The sequence below is a fragment of the Octopus bimaculoides genome, chromosome 4, assembly GCF_001194135.2.
Source record: "Octopus bimaculoides isolate UCB-OBI-ISO-001 chromosome 4, ASM119413v2, whole genome shotgun sequence".
Classification (NCBI taxonomy): Eukaryota; Metazoa; Mollusca; class Cephalopoda; order Octopoda; family Octopodidae; genus Octopus; species Octopus bimaculoides.
Window position 1 is genome coordinate 98,726,068 of NC_068984.1, and position 21,088 is coordinate 98,747,155.

Below are 21,088 nucleotides of genomic sequence, written 5' to 3' on the forward strand. Positions count from 1 at the left end.
ATATATATATATATATATATATATATATATATATATATATATGTATGTATGTATGTATCTATCTATCTATCTATCTGTATATCTCTATATATATAAATGTATGTACATGCACACATATATATATCCGCACATGCACATCTGTATATGTGTATATGTATGTATATGTGCTTACACATTTTGTTTATTTTCAGGAAAACATTTGTGTTCGGTCATCAAAGCATAACAAGGTGTTTGAATTCGAGAGGTAAGTTTCATCTAAAAAGTTATGCATCAACAATGGTGCTATGACTTTTAATTGCTTTTTTGTTGTTCCTATTGTCATCATTTAGCTTGTTGTTAGGCTTGACTTTCTGAGGCAGCCCAATGGCACATATTTCTTTGAATGTCTGAGTGTGAGTCACAGATTCCATATTTCAGATATTCCATGTAAACTATACATTAAATATTTCTTGTTTTTGTTGTTGTTTAGCCCATATTCACACTGCTCAAGCTGAACTATGATCAAATGCATGCTAACTGTGACCACCTCACCTTTTTTTTTTATCTTTAGATACAGAGCTCTGATAATCACATTACATTATTTCATATTTCTCTAAAAGTGAAAAGATAAATTGAAGAACATTTAGGACTGATTCCAGGAATTTTTTGAGGGGAGGGCACAAGGTTAGAAAGGAATACAATTCCAGGAGACAATGGCGTAATAACACTATTTAGAAGGGTGCACTTCGTTTCTTGGGGGGTGGGGGCACATAGCCCTCAGCTCAAACCCACTCCTTGGGTCTGCCCCTGACATTTGATTAGTACTTCAAGCATGTTGAACAAGGTGATCTTCTATATTGCTTTGTGTATTCAGTGTTGAAATTTCTGTTGTTTTTCCAGCATTCTAACTGTGACTGTCCCATCTTATTATTGAGCATACAGTTACAGAATTGACTTTGACATATCTGTTGGAGTTTTCACAGTCAGTTGGGTTTATTTGCAAAGCTATTTGGCTGTTGTAATTACATAGTGTTGTTTTTGTTATTGTTGTTGTTTCACACCAGGCTACTTTTCACATGATCAAAGATGCTCTGATTATGGTCACCATGATTTTCAGTCTTGACCTTCATTCAAAAATTTGAATGCTTCTTCTAGCAAGTTGACTAACGTTGTTGAACTGTTGTTGTTGTTGCTGCTGCTGCTGCTGCTATTGCTATTCTTAGGGGTAGATGCATTCATTAGTTCCATTGTCAATCCTAATTTGAGATATTCCAGCCATAAACATTTCAACATTTTAGGATTATTCAGAACTACATTATGTAGCATGCTAAGTGGTGATTTGTGGGAGATTTAACTGTTATTTCTAGCATGCTGTACAACCATGTAGAGGCTCCTTTATTGGCTTGTTGTTGTTACTGATGGTGGTTGTTGTATTGTTACATTATTAATGACATCAATAATGTTCTTAATGAAGTGATACTTGTGTCACCATTCTTTTCCTTCCATGACCATTCGTTATAGTAGTTGTCATACAACTAATGATCTCGTGTGAGAGATGCATGTGTGTCACACATTCTTGGTTCTCCTTTCTCATAAAAGTGATACAGAAACTAATATTCTGCTGTTACTATTGTTCTAGGTGGAAGAATTAGAGTGCTGGACGGAAAACACCCACTGTATTTAGTTACCACATAACACAACGTAAGAGTGTTGAGCTTATGACTGTTAGGTGATGGGTTCAGTTCACAGACCAGGCAGCATATTGTATGCCAGAGCAAGACACTTCACTTTATGTTGCTTTCAACTAAAAATGGATGCCAGTAGCAGCTGGGATTAATCCTGCAATAGGCAGGCAAACCATCTCAGTTTCTTAAAGGCAATGAGCTAGTTTGCTAAACTAGGATTAACTCTAGCCTAATCATCCAATGAGAATAAGACACATTTTAACTTTTCAATTAATTAATTTATCTCACTTTAAGTTATCATCATTATCATTACCATTTAATGTCTGCCTTCCATGCTGGTATGGGCTGGATGATTTGACAGGAGCTGGCCAGACAGAAGACTGCACCAGACCTCTGTGTCTGTTTCCGCATGGTTTTTATGGCTGATTGCCCTCCCTAACACCAACCACCCTGCAGAGTGGACTGAGTGCATTTAATGTGGTACCAGCAAGATCAGTTTTGGCATGGTTTTTATGGCTGGATGCCCTTCCAAATGCTAACCACTTCACAATGTTGACTGAATGAGTTTTATGTGGCACCAACAGCAGCTGGGTCAGCAAGTAACTTGCAAGACAAGAAGTCTTTGAGAGGGGAGGGGCATTGATTGGAGGAGGTGATCTTGTGTTGGATGATGAAAGGTTAGAGTCTGACTGAGACAGAGATGCAGAAACAAGTGTCTTGCTGTAGAGAAGGTACATGGTTATGTGGCCAGAGAGAGAGAGAGAGAGAGGGGAGATATCAAGTGTGCAAGTGAGAGCAGGAGAGAGATGGTCGTGAAGTACCAGGGTATACTCACTTACCTGGAGGTGCATAATCCAATATAAGAGTGTTGAGTTATGGATTCAAATTCTGCTGAGGTTGACGTTTTATCCTTTTGGGGTGATAAAATAAGTACTGTTTAGAATATATGAGTTAACTAATAATCAATTAGACCTTCCTGTAAAATCTGAGGCCTTATACCTATTTTAGAAATCATTATATTTCTGAAATGAATATTCAGCTCAGAGAAAGGCTCTACAGATAGAAAGATAAAATTTTACTGTCTGAGAAAGCATACTCCTTTGTATTAGATGCTATATCTCCCATAGATATTGATAATCTTATAATCACAGTGTCATCATCATGGCTAACAGCTTTTCTTATCAATATATAAAAAAAGAAATAGATTACTTGCATTTACTTCATTACAAGACAGATTATATTATATTACAGGATTTTATAGAACTACTTGTGACACCTGATATTCTATTCCATCACTGTTAATTTGTCTTATTGCAGCAAATTGGTGATTTATTATTTAATCAAGAGCTAACCCTGATATCTAAAGGTTATTTCTGCTATCTGTAACCTGTACCAATGGCTCATCTATATACTCTCACCCACATTCAACTGTGCTCTGTATTTCACTCCAACTTAAACATGACTGCTTTGAGTAAAAGTAGAAGCATGAAAGCTGTGAGCTTAAGGTACAAAAGTACTGATTAACAAAGTCATAAAATCATATCTTACCACCATGGTCACCACAAAGTGCTCTTGAACAAGAGACCTAACCCCTGTTTATCTGACTAACTTAAAAGCATCATGTTGCACTTGCTATGGCACAGTTGATTTATTAACAGAAGAGATAGACATCCACATCTATCCTTCAGAATGCAAGAACTCCAACAAATAAAACATCTCACAATGAAAAACTGATGTCAAAGTAGCAGCAGCAATAATAACAACAACAACTACAGCAACAACAACAACAACTACAACAACAACAACAACAACAACGACAACAAAATCTACATCAATGTTCAGTTTGTCTCCAAACTCTTATGGGGGGGGGGGAATAGAGACTTCTGATATTATCACTGTCATATATGAAAAGCAACCACCCACTACATCCATTCCACTGAAGTGTTGCTGCTTTGAGAAATAATTGCTCTGTCAGAGAAAACCAAGCCAGTGTAGTACTAACTGAGGAGAAAATAAAATTGCTTTTACTTCTGTTTACATGACCAAATCGACACCAACACCATCTAGTGGCACATGTTTCAGATAATAATGGCACCAGATTGAACTGTTTGTTCACTTTGAAAAATAATCTTGTGGCAGGAAGTCAGTTATTTCAATAGAAGCATATACACAGTTAGAGACATGGATAATACCTAATGGCAGACCTACTAATCAAATTGATTGCTTTCTTTACAAATTATTAACTGAAAAAAGAAACACAAAAAGCTGTGTAGACCATTGCATATACACAAGTTGATGGAAAGTGGAAAATTCTGATTCTTTCAAAAAGAGCAAGAAATGCTATCTTTTAGAAAATCAACATATCTTCTATAATGATTGTTATATTCCTCTAATCCATGATGCATCAGCTCATTGACTTAGCTATTGATCTTTCTTAATATTCAATAAACACTTTATCTTTGAAGTGATCAAGCACAACAAACATAGACATACAATCAATTTAAAAATGTTGGCACTGGAAACTAGATGGAAAGTAAATGTTTCTCATATAAATGTTCTGGTTAATTACCAAATAGAAAAATAGTAACTGAAGTGAAGTATTGAAAACAGAAATCTATTGTAAATGGTGAGCTGACACCTTAACAAGCCATTATCTTCCTCCACGCACTGAGCCAAAGAACATTATTCTACTTAACTCAATCAACCTAATTGCAGAGCTTCAACAGCCAATAACATTTTGCAGACTGAAAGAATCAGTGAAGAATTACATAAAATGCCTTATTGTATTTAGTTACTTCTGAGTTCAAATCTTGCTAAGGCTAATTTTGTATATTATCCTTTTGGGTTGATCTATTCTTCCCCACAATTTTCAATCTTCTGTCTGTGCTAGAAGCTTTTTTTTGCAGTTTTTGATATTCTTCCTCTCTTTTCTCAGTCACTATTTCTTATTTCATACTCTCTTCTGTAATATTGTTGATTCCTTGAAGACTAGAAATATCTTGTTTCATAGCTATTTGTATTCATTTTCCATTGTTGTTTACTAGATGTTCTGATAATTCTACAGTGGATATTTTGTAATAATTTTCTTACTGCATAAGTCCTCTAACATTCCATGTTTATAGTAAATGCAGTCATTATTTTTCTTGTTTTTCAGTCTAGTCTTGCAAGATAGTTTAGCATCCAATTGAAGATATATATATTATTACTGGGACAGTTATAGTATTGATGCTTGCTATTTTATTTTATTATGATCTAGTTTTGTTTCACATTTAGTTCTGTTTAAATATTAATCTTATGCCTCTATAATATTCCTTACTAATATTTTCTTTTATATGTGTGTGTAGTACACTATCTGATTCATTGATTCTGAGTTTGGTCTAATTTTCTTATCTTTGTTTCTGTATTTAGCATGAGATTAGACTTCTTAATTAATTTTCCTCTCTTCAAGGTTGCTTTAGTGTATATTTTTAATCTCAATCTCATATCAATTTCTCTCTAGTCGTGTTTCATCATCGTTGTCATAGTTATCATCATCACTTTCATTTTTTACATCTGCTTTCTATGCTGATATTGGTCGGATGGGTTGCTATGATGTGAATCCCTTCTCATTAAATGCTTTTGCTCCTAAATACTTTGAGCTTCTAAATGTCATTTGGTTCTCATTTCTACAGCTGGATGCTCTTCCTCACACAAACCACTATGTCATTAATATATATTTTTTTAACAAGCTCATCAGCTTATATGACACCAGCACCTGTTCTAGCACTGTTTTCCTTTATATTGCTGACAGGGAAATGAGTAGCTGCTATATCTAGTGGTTAAGTGTCTATCATTGACAAGACCAAGGAAGGTTGAAATTATTTGACCTAGTTGTCTCATCACTGGAGATGGCAAAGATTTATCTCCCTACTTATATAAACAAGTGTGCATTTTGTACCAAAAGCCAATATGGAAGTTTCTTTCATGGTATCAACCACAGTATAGTTTGTTCTAACAGATCTTCTGTGTATAAGTGGAGATAAATATTACCTCTCAGTAAAGTTAGAGTATCTTGGAAATGGGGAAGAAAGTGGTCTAGTGCAGTCTCTTATATTTAGGTCTGCTGCAGCAAACAAGCAAGCTTGTTATGCTTACATTTGACAGACATTTTGATGGGAATATTCCACCATTATTCCTTGAGTTGGTGTTTATGAATGTATTCCATAACAGAGGTATTTTTAAAGTTTATTTCAGGACAAACTTTTTTTTTTGGGTGGGGGGAATGTAAATTGTTTTAGCAACATCATGCTGTATAGGGAGATAGAACCCTGACAACATTTTTGGACAGCTGCTAATCACATGCATAATATCTTCCACAGAAACATGACATAGCCTACACATGCAGTTGCACCTTGGAATTACAAGAATATCACTGTCTCACTTGTTCACCAGGTACTTTGTGGCAATCTCCTGTTGCTGGATTGCAAATGCATAACCTTCAAAGTGTGATGTGATATAGTGAGTGGTCTTGTGTCCAAGAGAGGCTGCGCTTCATGTCAATTCTGCTGTCTTCTTCAAGCTTCTATATGTATGTGTGTATGTATGTATATATGTATGTACATATGTATATATGTATGTATCTATGTACATACATATGTATGTATATTGCATGGTTAGACTATTGGCAACTAAACTGGTAACCCTACCAAGGGTGGGGTGGGTGGCTTTCATTGGACACTCTGCAGCAGGAAAACCTATCTAAGCACAGATGAAGTCAGTTGAGTCAATGACCTTCCAACTGCTGGGAGTGAGAGATCTCTACTCTTCATGTAGATATCTCTCTAGGAAAAGAAGACTGATGTAACACTTGTGACTTTGTTTGTGTTGGATGATGTAGAGTATTTATTTAGGGCAAATACATGTATTGTTTAGAGTGTGAGCTCTGTGCAACACCTTTCTTCACTTTTAAAAAGCTTCGGGCACAGCCTCACTTAAGTTTTAACACCTCTATTATCTGCTGCATTCTATAGATTGATGTAACCAAGAAAGAAATGCAAAACATTTATTGGAAAATTCCATGACAGAATGAAAGCATTTATCTGCATAAGTGGTAACTCTCTGAACACCTGCTGTCAAAGGTACTCATCATTGCCACAGCTATGTAAAAAAAGTGTAGGTGCCTGGTACAACAAAAAAGCCTTTTACATTTAGTTCTGTTTAAATATTAATCTTATGCATTTATAATGTTCCTTACTAATATTTTAGTAAATACAACAGAAAAACCTGTGCCGCTTTAAGACAACAATCAAATCATGGCAATGTTTGAAATTATATATGATTTGAGAATTGCATAAAGTGTAAACTGTTTTACAATTGAAGGTATATGAAACATGGTATAAAGCAATGCTTGTCGTTGCCATCAATGGAGGGCATAAGTGAAAGGAATGGATTTTTTTCAAAGAAACGCACATTTTTTTCATGCAGAATTTAAATGAGCTGCTCAAAACTGCACTGCCAATGTAGTAAATGGGGGAAGCTTGCTTTGCAATATCTGCAGGCATTTATGTTTATCAAGGGCTGTATTCATTAGTCACCAACAGAACCACAAGTGTAAAGAATAGCAATCATGTATGAATGTACGTAAGTATGTATGTATGTTTTATTGTGGAGATTCCCTTCTCCTAGGTAGATTACCAACCAAGGTTAAAGAGCTTTTACCTGTTCATGAGGTAGGCTGTCCTGTACTAGACACCAAACCAGCACCAAATGCTCCACAGAGTGATTAAGTATCATTCCAGCATCCAATGTAGAGCATACTTGTGAATGCCGTGTATGCCATAAAGTCTAAAAATCTAACAGAGGCCTCAAAAGACATTTTAAGATCCACAAAGATCAGAACTTAACTGCAGCTCTTGGTAGTCCACAGCAGATATGCAATTTATGTGGGTGTCTTTTCAAAACATTGTCTGGTTTAAAAAGTCACATCAGACGCCATGATAGATCTAAAGTGTAAGTGCAGGAGGTGGTCAAACTCTGCATAAGGAGTAGACAACCACTAGCACCATGTATGTATGTATGTATGTATGTATGTATGTATGTATGTATGTATTATGTATGTGCGTGTGTATGTGTGTGTGCATGTGTGAAACTGAACATAAAAAAAACAACGATTTTTGTGCTAATTACGAAAGAGTTCATTCAATTATGGGACAAATTCTTGTCAATATTATCTTTATTGTCAAAGTGGCGAGCTGTCAGAACTGTAAGCATGCTGGGCCAAAAGCTTAGAAGCAACTTGTTTGTCACTATGTTCTGAGTTCAAATTCCGCTGAGGTTGACTTTGCATTCCATTTTTTCAAGGTTGATAAAATAAGTACCAGTTGTGCACTGGGGTCAATTTAATCAACTTGCAACCTCTCACGAAATTTCTGGCCTTGTGCCAAAATTGGAAATCAGTATTATCGATATTATAAAGATTATCATCAATATTGTTGATATCATTTTTTCACTTTAATTACAGGTATTATCATTATTACTGAGGTGGTGAGCTGGCAAAATCATTAGCACACTTAGTTAAGGGTACACATGTCTATGGAGTGCTCAGCCACTTGAACGTTAATTTCATGAGCAGAGTGTTCAGTTGGTTGGATCAAATGGAACACTTGTCATTGCAACTAAAGGAGTGCCAGTGTGTGTGTGTGTGCACGTGTGTGCGTGCATGTGTGTGTTTATGTATTTCTCTTTGTATGACTTATATTAACACTGCTTGTGCAGTGGGGGCCTACATCCTGTACAAACAATGCATTCTGTAGCTCAGTGTTCAGTATGTGAACACTATTTGAATAAAATGTGCCTAACTTGGAAACGATATGGCTTGGCAAAAAGAAGGACATCCAAGTGTAGAATACTACCTCAAATATCTTTCAGCCCATACTAGCATGGAGAAAATGGTTATACAAAGGACAAGAGGATAATTGACATTGATGTAGATGATGGTGACTGGTATTGATGCACTGTCTTTTGTTAGAATGCCTACACAGTTATGATACTATGATATTTACTCCTTCATCAAATACATCATTGCCATCATTGCCAACATCATCATCTTTGTTGTCAGTATTGTCATCATCATCATCAGTCTCATCATTATCATTAACGTCAACATCATCATTATCATCCTATTGTAGTGTGTGTTGCTTTCCATTTCAGAGTCTATGGCCCTGATGACTGTCAGCAAAATGTCTTTGATCAAGTTCAGCCAATGCTAACATCATTGCTCGATGGGTATGTTATTGAGATGCTTTGATTTATTCACTTGTTGCCACTTTCCTCTTGAAAAATCACTTTAATATTGCTTTTGAAACCAAAGAAAAAGAAAATACATCTGGTCAGGCAATTGTTGTACTGAAAACAGTTGTTGAGCCAAAAACATCTTTCCACGTCTGTTCTCTTATCTTCATACAACAAGCTTGCCTTTTTCCTTAATGACATCGATTCTTGAGATTATCTCCCTTTTTTTCATATGGAGCTCATTGTAATTGCTATTTAGTAGTTATGACATGTCCTCTGAGGAAGAGAAAATTTTAATAAATCAAGAATTTATGTTGTATAGTATTTGATATACCTGTATTGATCATCATCATCATCATCATCGTTTAACGTCCGCTTTCCATGCTAGCATGGGTTGGACGATTTGACTGAGGACTGGTGAAACCGGATGGCAAAACCAGGCTCCAATCTAATTTGGCAGAGTTTCTACAGCTGGATAACCTTCACGTATACATACAGACATGTGTGTGTGTGTGTGTATATACATATATATATTAGTACACATAAATATGCATACATACACACACATGTATATGTGTGTGTGTGTGTGTGCATGTGTGCATGTGTGTGTATGTGTGTGAGTAAATATGTATAATATCCAAAATGTACAGTATTATATATTGTCCATCACAGCTGATCTTACCAGTCAGTTTCGTACTAGGAATACAATGAAGTGTTAGGTAACAATCAGATTATATAACCTTATGCTCATCAGAGTTAGTCAATATGGAAGAGAATATGGCAACTGTTCTCTGTTGTATATTTACATACATACATACATACATACAGATTGATAGACACAGACAGACTGACAGACAGGTAGATAAATAGATAGATAAATAGAGAGAGAGAGAGAGGGTGAGAGAGATGGAGAAAGACAGGTAGGTAGGTAGGTAGGTAAGTAGATAGATGTTAGTAAATACCTTAAAGTAGAGCCTGTATATTTTATTAGAGACTAAAGCTCCTTGAATCATAATCTGAGTTTTACATTCCTGATTGAGTTTTACATTTTATGTAGGGAAACAGCATGAAAATATCGAAATTAAATCACTTGTAAACCAATGAAAGTGAAATAAATCAGCAATTTATATATATTTGGTTTCCAAAAAGTCATTAGAAAATGCATTGTACATTCATTTATTCCTTATGTTAATATAACATTTGTATTTTTACATCTTTTTATATGAAAAATCACCTGAAGATTTCATGTTTTTGGCACCACATGTACAAATCACTCACAAGGAAAAGAAAAAGATCTTGTTGAATAAATGACTGTTCCTTTTTAATCATACAACACTTTTTTAAGATACAACAATCTCTGCAGGGAATAAAATATTTTATCCTGTTGGTACTGGGAAATTCCTCATTATATAGTATGGAAGTCTTTCAAAGAATTCACAAATTCTTCAAAATTACTAAAGGTTGTTTAATGTTATACTTCTCCAAGTGATAGAAATTTCATTTTCTGGATTCATTAACATAAGGTGATACAAGTTTTTTAATGGACTGATCAATTTCATAATTGTTCATACAATTATTGCTTAAACTCCAGATGCATTTGGTCAGTGAAGTAGTAATGTAATTTTGTGAATGCTTGAATATATACATATGTTGTGAGTATCTTTTGTAAAATAGATTTCCACTAAGTCTTGCATAGCTTTTTGTTTCACTGACATTAGATCATGTATTGTTTGATGTAGATACAAGCTGATACAGTGAATTAAGATTTGTAAATTAATAGGATTATACATCTTAAACTTACTGCAGGAGAGATTGTGCTTCATCAAGTTTGATCTTTACTTTGATAATAAACTATTCTTTTTGGGAAGAATGAAAGACCCTATATTGGTTGGTAGTCGAAAGAAGATACTCAATGTATTCAGAGATTTGGATTTAATGACCACAGTAGCTAAGATTCTAAACATAATTAATTACATAAATGTGACTCCAGATTTAGGTACTGCACTATAGGTACACTAAACAAGAAATTACAGTACATTAATATAAATTCCAACTATCCCCAATAATTCTTGCGTCCTAAGTTAATAGCATTAATAAGCACAAATATAGCTTATCTGATGAGAAATCCTTTAACTACACTGCTTGATGTTACAATGATGCATTAAAAACACTGGTTTTAAAGATAGAATACACTGCATACAGAACAACACTAGTATTCATGAACATGCTTGCATATGGACATGGACAGCTGTGTAAAGAAGTGCCAATCTCTAACTGTGGAGGGAACCTGTGGTAAAGGTATACCCAGGAAGACATGAGAAGAAGTAGGGAAGCATAATCTTCAAGCTTTGAGCCTCACACAAGCAATGACTAGTGACCAAAACCTTTGACGATATGCTGTGCTTGAGAGAACCCATCAAGCCAATTGAAATCATAGGTTGTGGCTGAGTTCCTCTCAACAGCTGGGCCTCACGGAGGCAAAGTGGCTGAGTTCCTTTTGTGTGTTGGGCCTCGTGGAGGCAAGGTGGCTGAGTTCCTTTCAAGTGTTGGGCCGCACAGAAGCAATGACTGAGACCTTTGGGATTATGTCGTGTTTGAGAAGACCCATCAAACCAAACAAAATCATGGCAGATACCGGTGTCATGCAAATGGCACCCATGCCGGTGGCAAATAAAAGTACCCATTACACTCTGAGAGGGGGTGGCATTAGGAAGGGCATCCAACCATAGAAAAACCATGCCAAATCAGACTGGAATCTGGTGCAGCCTTCCAGTGTGCCAGCCCTGGTCAAACCATCCAGCCCATACCAGCATGGACAATGGTTGTTAGATGATGAGGATGACGATTATTGGTGATCATGTTACTCCAACATCATGTAGTATCTTAGCTCACCTACCTGATTCAGACACTCTTGACTGTTATGTCTGTGGAATCATGAGGTGAGGATGGCAGCCCCACAATGCCAAGGACTCATTGGGTGTCATGGTATGGTAGGTAGGAGGTCAGTGGTGGTGTTTGTATTGTTGGTGGTGGTGGTGGTGGTGATATGGTGGTGGTGGTTTACCTGATTCTGACACAGAAGTCACTCTAGTGGCCACATTCGGGATGTCATTGTGGGTGGGGAAAATTTTGTTCAGCAGCATATTTCTTTGATTTATCTAGTTCAATGTGTATATATCCATGGATCTTCTGTGAATGTGTTGATTTTCTTTGTTCGATGTTATATTTCCCTTGTGATTTATTTTGTTCATTGTTGCCCAGTACACCCTTTATGAATGTATGTATGTATGTATGTATGTATGTGTACATATATATATATATATATATATATATATATATATATATATATATACATACATACAGAGAGAGAGAGAGAGGGATTGCTATACATATATAATAATATCACAAACCAAATTCTTCACATAATGTCAACCACGTTTGCAGATAAATTTCATTTTTCCTCTTTCATATATGAATTATTGCTCCTACCATTAATTTATGACTACATACCTCTATGTATATACCTCTGTATACATGCTGCTATTTGTATGCTTCTATACATACCATGGTATATATTCCTTTATGTACCAGTCACTCTGTATGGATCTGTATATGTGCACATGAATACATCCCAATAAGTGTGATTGCATGTGTGGGAGGTTTAAATTATGAATATATTTCTTTAGGTTTAGAAAACACATCTTTTGTCAATAAAACGTTTGCTGCTGTTGTGTTTGTTGTTTAACTCCAGGTTAGGGATCCACAATCCAGTTGACCTATGATCATAGACATTCTTGTGGAATCCTAGTATTTGTATTTTGCTGCATTATCACTTTGTAGGAGCAATAGAGATTGTGAGGCCTGGCAATTGTAGTGATTTTGAAGTTTGTGTTTGTATTACTGATGACTAGAGAATGTAGTACAAAATTGTCTTCTTGATATGTGTTATGAATGTATCTTTGTACCGTTGAAAAGATCAAATAATCATGGTCCTATTGATGTTGTTAAGGTTATTCTTCAAGGAATAATGTTAGTATTTAAATTGTGTGTGAATGTTATCTGAGTGTTGAAGGTTTGGAGGGTATGATGTGTGATATTATTTGTATTATTTTTGTGAAGGTACATAGCTTAGTGGTAAAAGTATTTAACTCACAATCATAAGGTCATGAATTCAATTCCTGATAGCATGTTGTTCCTTGAGCAAGACACTTTATCTCACATTGCTCCAGTCCTCTCAGCTGGCAAAAGTAAGTTGTACCTGTGATTCAAAAGACCAACCTTGTCACATGCTGTGTCACACTGAATCTCCCTGAGAACTACATTAAGGGTACGTGTGTCTGTGGAATGCTCAGCTACTTGAACATTAGTTTTACGAGTAGGCTGTTCTGTGATTGAATCATAACCAATGGAGTATTTATATGGTTGTATATGTTACTCGATGGAACAGCAGATGTTCAAATGAAAGGTAACAATACCAAACATTATAGTACATAAAAGAAGATACAATGAGGAATCACAGAAAGACTCACCAGCACACCACAATGACATGGTCTGGCAAGATCTGATAAAGAAAAAGATGAGTGATTAATGTAGAATATAAGTGAGAAACTTTTCTGGAAGGTTGCTTTGATAGCATTAAGGGTAATAATCACTTTGTCTCTTGAGAATAGGAGCCTGTTAGTGAAGAACATAGGAGATGGAGTCTTTGGTAAATTTGGCTCTATGGAGGTGATGATGGAAATAAGGAAATAATAAAGGAAGTTAGCGATAGTGGTACACATCATCATTTAGATCAATTTCCATTTTTTTCAGTTGTTATTTCAGGGGATGGTTTATATCAGTCTTACTTCCAAATGGACAGATTCTCAGAGAGAAAGCTGGAGAGAGACGTGCAAGAGAGCAATAGAGATTGATGAGTTTAATTAGAATAAGAGTATATATATGAAAAATCTATGATAGTAAGGGTATAAGCATGGCTGTGCAGTAAGAAGTTTGCTTCTCAATCATGTGATTTTGAGTTCAGTCACACTATCCCACTGTGTGGCATCTTGGGCAAGTGGGATCTACTATAGCCTTGGACCAACCAAAGCCTTGTGGTTCATTGAGATTGAAAGAAGTCCATCATATATACGTATAAGGGTGTCTTTGTGTTTGTGCCTGTCCCATCACTATTTGACAACTGGGGCTGGTTTGTTTAATTGTTGAGATTTGGGAAAGGGATTGATAGAATAAGTTCCAAGCTTTACCAAATTTGTACTAGGATCAGTTTGTTTGATTAAAACTCTTCAGGGCAGTGCCTCAGTATGGTTGCAGTCCAACAACTGGAACAAGTAAAAGGTAAAAGATAATAGATAACGAAATAACATAGAGTTAACTGTTAACCTTTCAGCATTCAAACTGGCTATATCCAGCTGAAATATTCTACCTGTTTTATGTTCAAAATAGCCAAAACCTGCCTCTCACACCTACCCAATAGTGTCATTCTAAAAATAAACAACCACATCATGAAAATCTTGAAGCTATGAGATATTGCATGATTAATTCAAAACAATGTGTTAGAGTAATCTGAATACTAAAGGGTTAAACTATTTTAAATTCAACAATGATGATTTTATCAATTGCAACATCTCATGATCACATGCTGCCTACTACAAAACATAGTAATATACCTCTTTCCCCGTTTTATTCAGAAGATAAGTCATTAAAGGATTTGAAACATTAATGAATGTAGGAATGCTAATGTTCCAAATGAAATATAAAGGACTAATGAGGAAACGAAAAAACATTTTTAATAAAATAAGATTAAACATGAATACAGGCAAGTCTTCAGTATAACATGTTTCAAAGAAAAGCTGTTATGCTTGTGACTGTGTGTTATACTGAAGACATGACTGTGTATGAGTTTAATCTTTTCATTAATCATTTTTCTCAATCCCTTATCAGTCCATTCAATTAGTTTGGAACAATAGCATTCGTAAGTTTATAGAAGCATTAATGGACTTAGAAATGCTGCTGTTCCATAAAAGAATAATAAGGAATTATGAACATTCTTTAACAAAAAATGATTAAACACATTCATGTTTTTCAATATAGTATTGGAAAGTATAACTGTTCCTGTATACACAAATAAGTATGTAACATCTATCTATCTATCTATCTATCTATCTATCTATCTATCTATCTATCTATCTATCTATCTATCCATCCATCCATCCATCCATCCACACACACACACACATTTGAAGAGCGGTTTTAAACCACTGGCCATTAAGGTCTGAAGAGACACTGCAAAGTTAACCACTTCATTAGGCATGAAATCCTAGGTAACCTGATAAACCAGCTGTAGCTATCTTTATTTAATTACTCTATTACTCTATTACTTAGAGTGTGCTTCTCTTTGGGATTTATGATTTATGACAATATATATATATATATATATATATATATATATATGTGTGTGTGTGTGTGTATGTATAAATATATATATACACACACACACACAACTACACATACGTACGTACATACATACATACATATAAATTATACAAGGGAAAGGTTGACAGGAACTTTGAAATTTGGTAAACACGTACTTTATTACTAGGTATTAAGTAATCCTTGAGTTTAATGGTAAATAGTTTTTATATGTAACTTAACATAAAAACAAACAATATGTGTGAGTGTACACACCCACCCACCACACACACACACACACACACACACACACACAATGTCATTGTTTTAATGTTCCTTTTCTCAAGCTTGCATGGATCAGACAGAATCTGTTTAGGCAAATTTTCTACAGCTGGTTGCTCTTTCTGTGGCCATTCTGCTGCTGTTTCTTAGCCAGGTAGCATGTTCCAATGGTCAGGCATGTTTACATGGAAGAATGGAAACAGTCTTTTGTGTAAACATGCCCAGAATGATAATGTATGAGAGCGATAGTTATTTACAACTATTGTGCAATATCAAGACAGGGAAGCGCACACATACACACATGCATGTAGGCATTACTCTATTTTTAAATGAACAAATAGTTCTTTCTTACTTTTCTTCCAGCTTTCATTGTTATTTTCTCTAATACAATTCATTTATACTTTAATTTATTTTTAGTTAAGCACTTTATATTTATTATCCTGTAAGTCATTAAGTTGTTTATAGCCTGTAGCTATTCTACATCTATCTTGAAGCATTTCAGAATTTCATTATTTTTTATGGTGTTTTCATCTGTTCTTATGTCCATATATTTCATCTGTTTTTAAATCTTTTAATTTACATTTAAATCCCTTAATTCATATTTATTTCTATTACAGCCCCTATAGGGATTGTCTAATTTTTTTATTGACATTTCATTGTAGGAACTAAAACTATGCTGTCAAATACTTATATAATGTGTTACTTTGTGTATAATGTGCTTTTTTTGGAGTTGTTATTTAGTTGAGGAGTCTTTGTTCAATATCAGAAAATGTAGTTTTTCCATAGCTTGACATTTTTCAATAGTTCATTTTAGAACTGTCTTCATTTCTTGTAGGAAACTGTTCTTCAAAAAGTTGTCCAACCCATCCTTTATACTACTACTTACTTTACTGTTTGAAACCGTGTGCAATATTTCTTTATCAACGTGTTGTCTGTTTAACCTTACTAGAATTTCTGGTCTGTTGATGATTGTAGTTAGTGGTTAATTTGTTGTTTAGTTCCTGGGTGGCTTGAGTCAATATGTAATAAAAACTGTTCCATCTGAGAGCATTTAGTTTCTATTTTTTTTTTAAATACTAGAGTACAATTTTAGGAAGATTGGTCTGCTACTTTTATTATGCCAAGCAAACATATTGAGGCTGTCTTTATTTCCTCATGCAATTGTTTTCTTCAGCAAATTTCTCTCCACTGCTTAATTCTTTCTTGATTATTTTATCATTGTCCCACATTCATTGGACGGTAATGTGGTTTTCTAGGAACACTTAATCCTGTGTTTTAAGCTGATCATAAACCCTCTTCATTTACTTTATTCAGGCTTATTAAAGTGCATTATCCATACTGTCATATATGTGATCCCTTCTGGTAGCAGCTAGTTTGTTTGAATTTACCTTATACAGGGATGTTGCCACTATTTTTGGTTCTTCTTTAGACCTGCAGACTTTATCCAATACATACTGGATTAACAATGAATGACCATTCATATGAGAACAAAAATGGTACTCTTTGATAAATCTAAACACGGTAAATTAAGATCCATTCTTGCACCCCTTGTTTTCAATTGACACTAACTTATCTCTATTTTCTTCTTCAGGTGTATTAACTAGGTCTCATGCTTACTTTGATTTGAGGTACCCTTTGGGAAACATCTAGTTTTAAGGGATTCCTCAGTAGGATTTAGTGTCCCTTTGGTTGCTGTTTATTAATGAGAAATTGAAATTATACTCTATCTTGTTCAAATCAATCATACCCCAAACATACACACATTGAACAATAATTTTCTCTCTTCTGCCTTTACACAATAAATAACTTCTGGCAGTGTTTAATTTTCATTTTATATTTTTGTTGTTGTGTTTTTTAAATTTTTGTTTGTCTTTTTCTTTCATTTCCATACATTAATAATCTACCCCATAATTTAAGTTCAAATGTCACTGATAGATGTGGCTACTTTTATTCTCATGCGATTTGATGAAACAAGTAGTTAGTTTGCTGCTGCACTTGTGTTATCAAGATGTTGTTTTGCAGTGGTCTTGAATTGAAGAACTGTGAAGGCGCAACTATAAGGTAAGACATTTGCTTTTTTTGGGGGATTCAGTGGAGGTTTGTTGTTTGTTGCCCATTTTTTTTCGAACAAGAAATCCCTACTGAGTTCCAAGGCATTTGTCTTCCTATAGTTGCACAGTCTCACTTAATTGTGAAAATTGTGTTGTTTTGGGGGCGTATCCTGCCTCTAAAAACTGTGAAATCTTTTTGGAAAAATTTCTGAATTTCTACCAATTTGTGGCGGATTTTTTAAAGTTGTGTTCCTGCTGCTGTGTCCCTGTTCACTTTTGGAGTACCTTTTTGGAATACTTGTTGGCTAGGACTACCGGTTGGCCAGAATTATGTGTTGCTGTGTTTTGAACTGTCTTCCTTCTTTCTTTTTCTCTTCTTTGTCTTTCTGCTCTTCTTTGTCTTCCTTCAAAGTATTCTTTGACTTTGTTTTTGACTTTTGTTGTTTTTTTCTTAACTTTTTCTGAACTTTTTCTTCAAAGGATGGCAAAGAAAATGAACATTACATTGGAGTGAGAAATCATCCCACCCAAGCAATGGTTGAAAAACTTAGAGGAAAGAACGGTGGTGTTGAGGACTTATTCTAAGTCACTCGACACCATCGCAGTCTTTCGTAAGACAGGAATAGAAAAAGAGTTGGCAGAATATCTGCCAACTATTAAGTTTATTTCCAGGGGTGTTAGATATGCAATGGTGTGGATGCTATTTGACACCCCTGAGGTGGCTCACAAATTTGTGAGCCAGCCCTTAGAAGGGCAAAAGATTCTGTTTCTTCTCACATATTGTGGGAAGAAATTAACAAGAGCTTGGGTCTGTGGGCTGCCACCGGGCATTGAACTGGAATAGATAGAGGATACTATCCACCGCGGTCTGGGTGGCAGCAGGCTCAAGCTTTTAAATGTGAAATTGTTGCCAGCAGCTGATTGGGTAGGGTCAAAAGTGGTTTTGACTCCATGGACCCAATCAGCCGCTAAAGATCTGGTATTTCCAGATTTTCTGAAAATGGCCGGTTGCAGGTACCCAGTGATACTTGTGGGACGTCCTGTGCCTGGAATCGGGCCATATTAAAAAGAACTGTCCCCATGACCAAAGTAGGGTCCTGGAGCAATTAATAAAAGTAGCGCCCCCTCCTTCTTTGGAGGAAGAGAGAGAGGCAGTCGAGGAGGTGGAGACCTCCTCAAAAAAGGGGGAAAAAAGGAAGAAGGTGGGCAACAATGGTTGCCCACCGAAGGACCCCAAAGCTGTGGGAGGGAGGGAAGATCCTCTGGATAAAGCAGAGGAACTACACCCTCCCATTGCACAAGGGAGGAAAAAAGAAGATGAAGAATCGGACATTGCCGGCAGTTAGTAGTACACTGCCGGCATGTCCTGAAACCTCGGTGGGAATTGTGCCACCGACGGTGTAAACTGTGGCTCCTCTCATTATGATGAAGGATGATTTTATGATCTTCTTTCATAAGAGAGGGGCAGTACAGGGCTTTGTGAAGAAGCTAAAGAGCCAAGGGAGGGATTCCTGTCCTGGACTGAAGACCTGGATTGGCTTCCGCAGGTAACTGCGGAGGTCATAATGGAGGATGATATGTTCAGGGTGATGGACTCCTTTCCTAAGGACCAATATAGGTTTGCCTTTTGGAACCCCGACTTGGAACTACAGGATTGCCTGTGGGAGGCATATGGCCTGGTTGGGGAGGAAAGATAAGAGGCCTTAGTGCCTCAATTTGAATTTGTATTGTTTATATTTTTTTGGTAAGAGGCTCAACACCACAATTTGTAAGGACGATTGCATCCATTCTTTGAACTGAGGTAAGAGTTTCAATACCACATTTTGTTTTGTTGAAAAAAAAAAAGAACTATGTTTTCAGGAATGCAACAATCGGCGGGTGTTGTTTGCTTCTCCCACCAACCATTTTTTTCATTCCATTATCATTATGTCTTTGTCCAGCCTACAGCTACATCATTGTAAGGCTGCATAGCCAATTTTATGAAATAAAGTAGTTGCCATGTTTTGAGTCAAGTCATTTGATTCTTAACATCCCTTATAAGTTTGCGACCTAATGACAAGGGAAATAATTAGTCATTTTCATGAGTATCATTACTATAAATCATCATCATCATTATCATCATCAATGCAATCGTATCCGCAGCAGCAGCATCTAAATGGTGATAGTTATGATGGTAAAAATGGAGATAATAACGATAACTATATATATATATATATATATATATATATATATATATATATATAACTACATAGAATATACAAGGAGTTTTCATCTACTGATGTACTGAGCATTTATAGTATATATATTTATACATATATTAGAATAACTAACTAACAATTGAAGGACAGGTATCAATCGGTTACAACCATTTCTAATAAATTTTTTGATTGATAAACGATTACATTATATCATAAAATAATGTTTTCTTCAGATGAATACATGGACCTTACAATCAAGGACATTTTAAATAATTTTTAAAAATAATTTAAAAACTATGGCGACATACATATATATTATTCTGCTAGTACTTCTGTACCAAGGCTGGTATTCACATAAAAAAATTGTGTGAGTATTTTTTCTGATCTAACTATGTGCCTCAATTTTAAGTACCTTATTCAAGTGAATCTTGTTTTGTGTGTGTGATTTGAAAATGGTTTTTTTAAAGTTATGAGCTATTTAAAAAATTCCTTTCATTTAACAGAACATCACTAACCTTTCTGGAAGAAGATGGTATATTGTGTGTATTTTATGTTTAGTGTGTATTTTGTATTTAAGTGCTTTCACTTTTCAACTTTCAAACTCATGCGTTCCAGGCTAATGCATTTAGAGGAAGTTGTTTTTTTGTAATGATGTTAACTATTTCCGGTTTAGTTTTAGATTTTAGAATTTTTATAATGTATTCTTTTGTCTTTCATAGTTGATCATTTTCATCTTATATTTTGTAAAAGAGGAATATTTTAAATTGTTGGCTATTTCAAATGTTGTCCATTTTTGGTTTAGTTTTGGATTTAGAATTCTTATATGGTATTCTTCTTTTGCCTTTTGTTGTTGATCATTCTCATCTTTTAAATATTTTGATCATTTTCATCTTTTGAATATTTTGAATTTTGCTTTTGCAAAATTGTCTAGATGTTTACTGCATGGAACATTTCTAAGAGAAGACTCTTTAATTTGTTGTTTATGCTTGTTTACACAACTGGTTAGTTTTGTTCATGTTTCTCATTGAAAAATGAAAGCATTTACTTGCAAAATACACACTTAACATAAAATTGAAAAAATCATCTTTAAATAGTTAATAACTTGAAAAATTCTTTTTCTTTTAATTATTCAAATGATATCAGGTAATTTTTGCAAATGTTTTTAAATACATCAAATATATATACATATATATATATATATATACATATATAT

At 35.0% G+C, this 21,088-nt stretch overlaps 1 protein-coding gene across 2 annotated transcripts in view; it reads left to right on the forward strand.

The window, feature by feature from the left end:
- The window catches only part of LOC106871796 (kinesin-like protein KIF25), a 505,449-nt gene that overhangs the window by 284,509 nt on the left and 199,852 nt on the right, over positions 1–21,088 (forward strand). For both annotated transcript variants that reach the window (XM_052967307.1, XM_052967306.1), the window contains exons 7-8: positions 192–244; positions 8,853–8,927. In XM_052967307.1, coding sequence (XP_052823267.1) covers positions 192–244; positions 8,853–8,927 — 128 coding nt within the window. The remainder of the gene's footprint in view (positions 1–191; positions 245–8,852; positions 8,928–21,088) is intronic.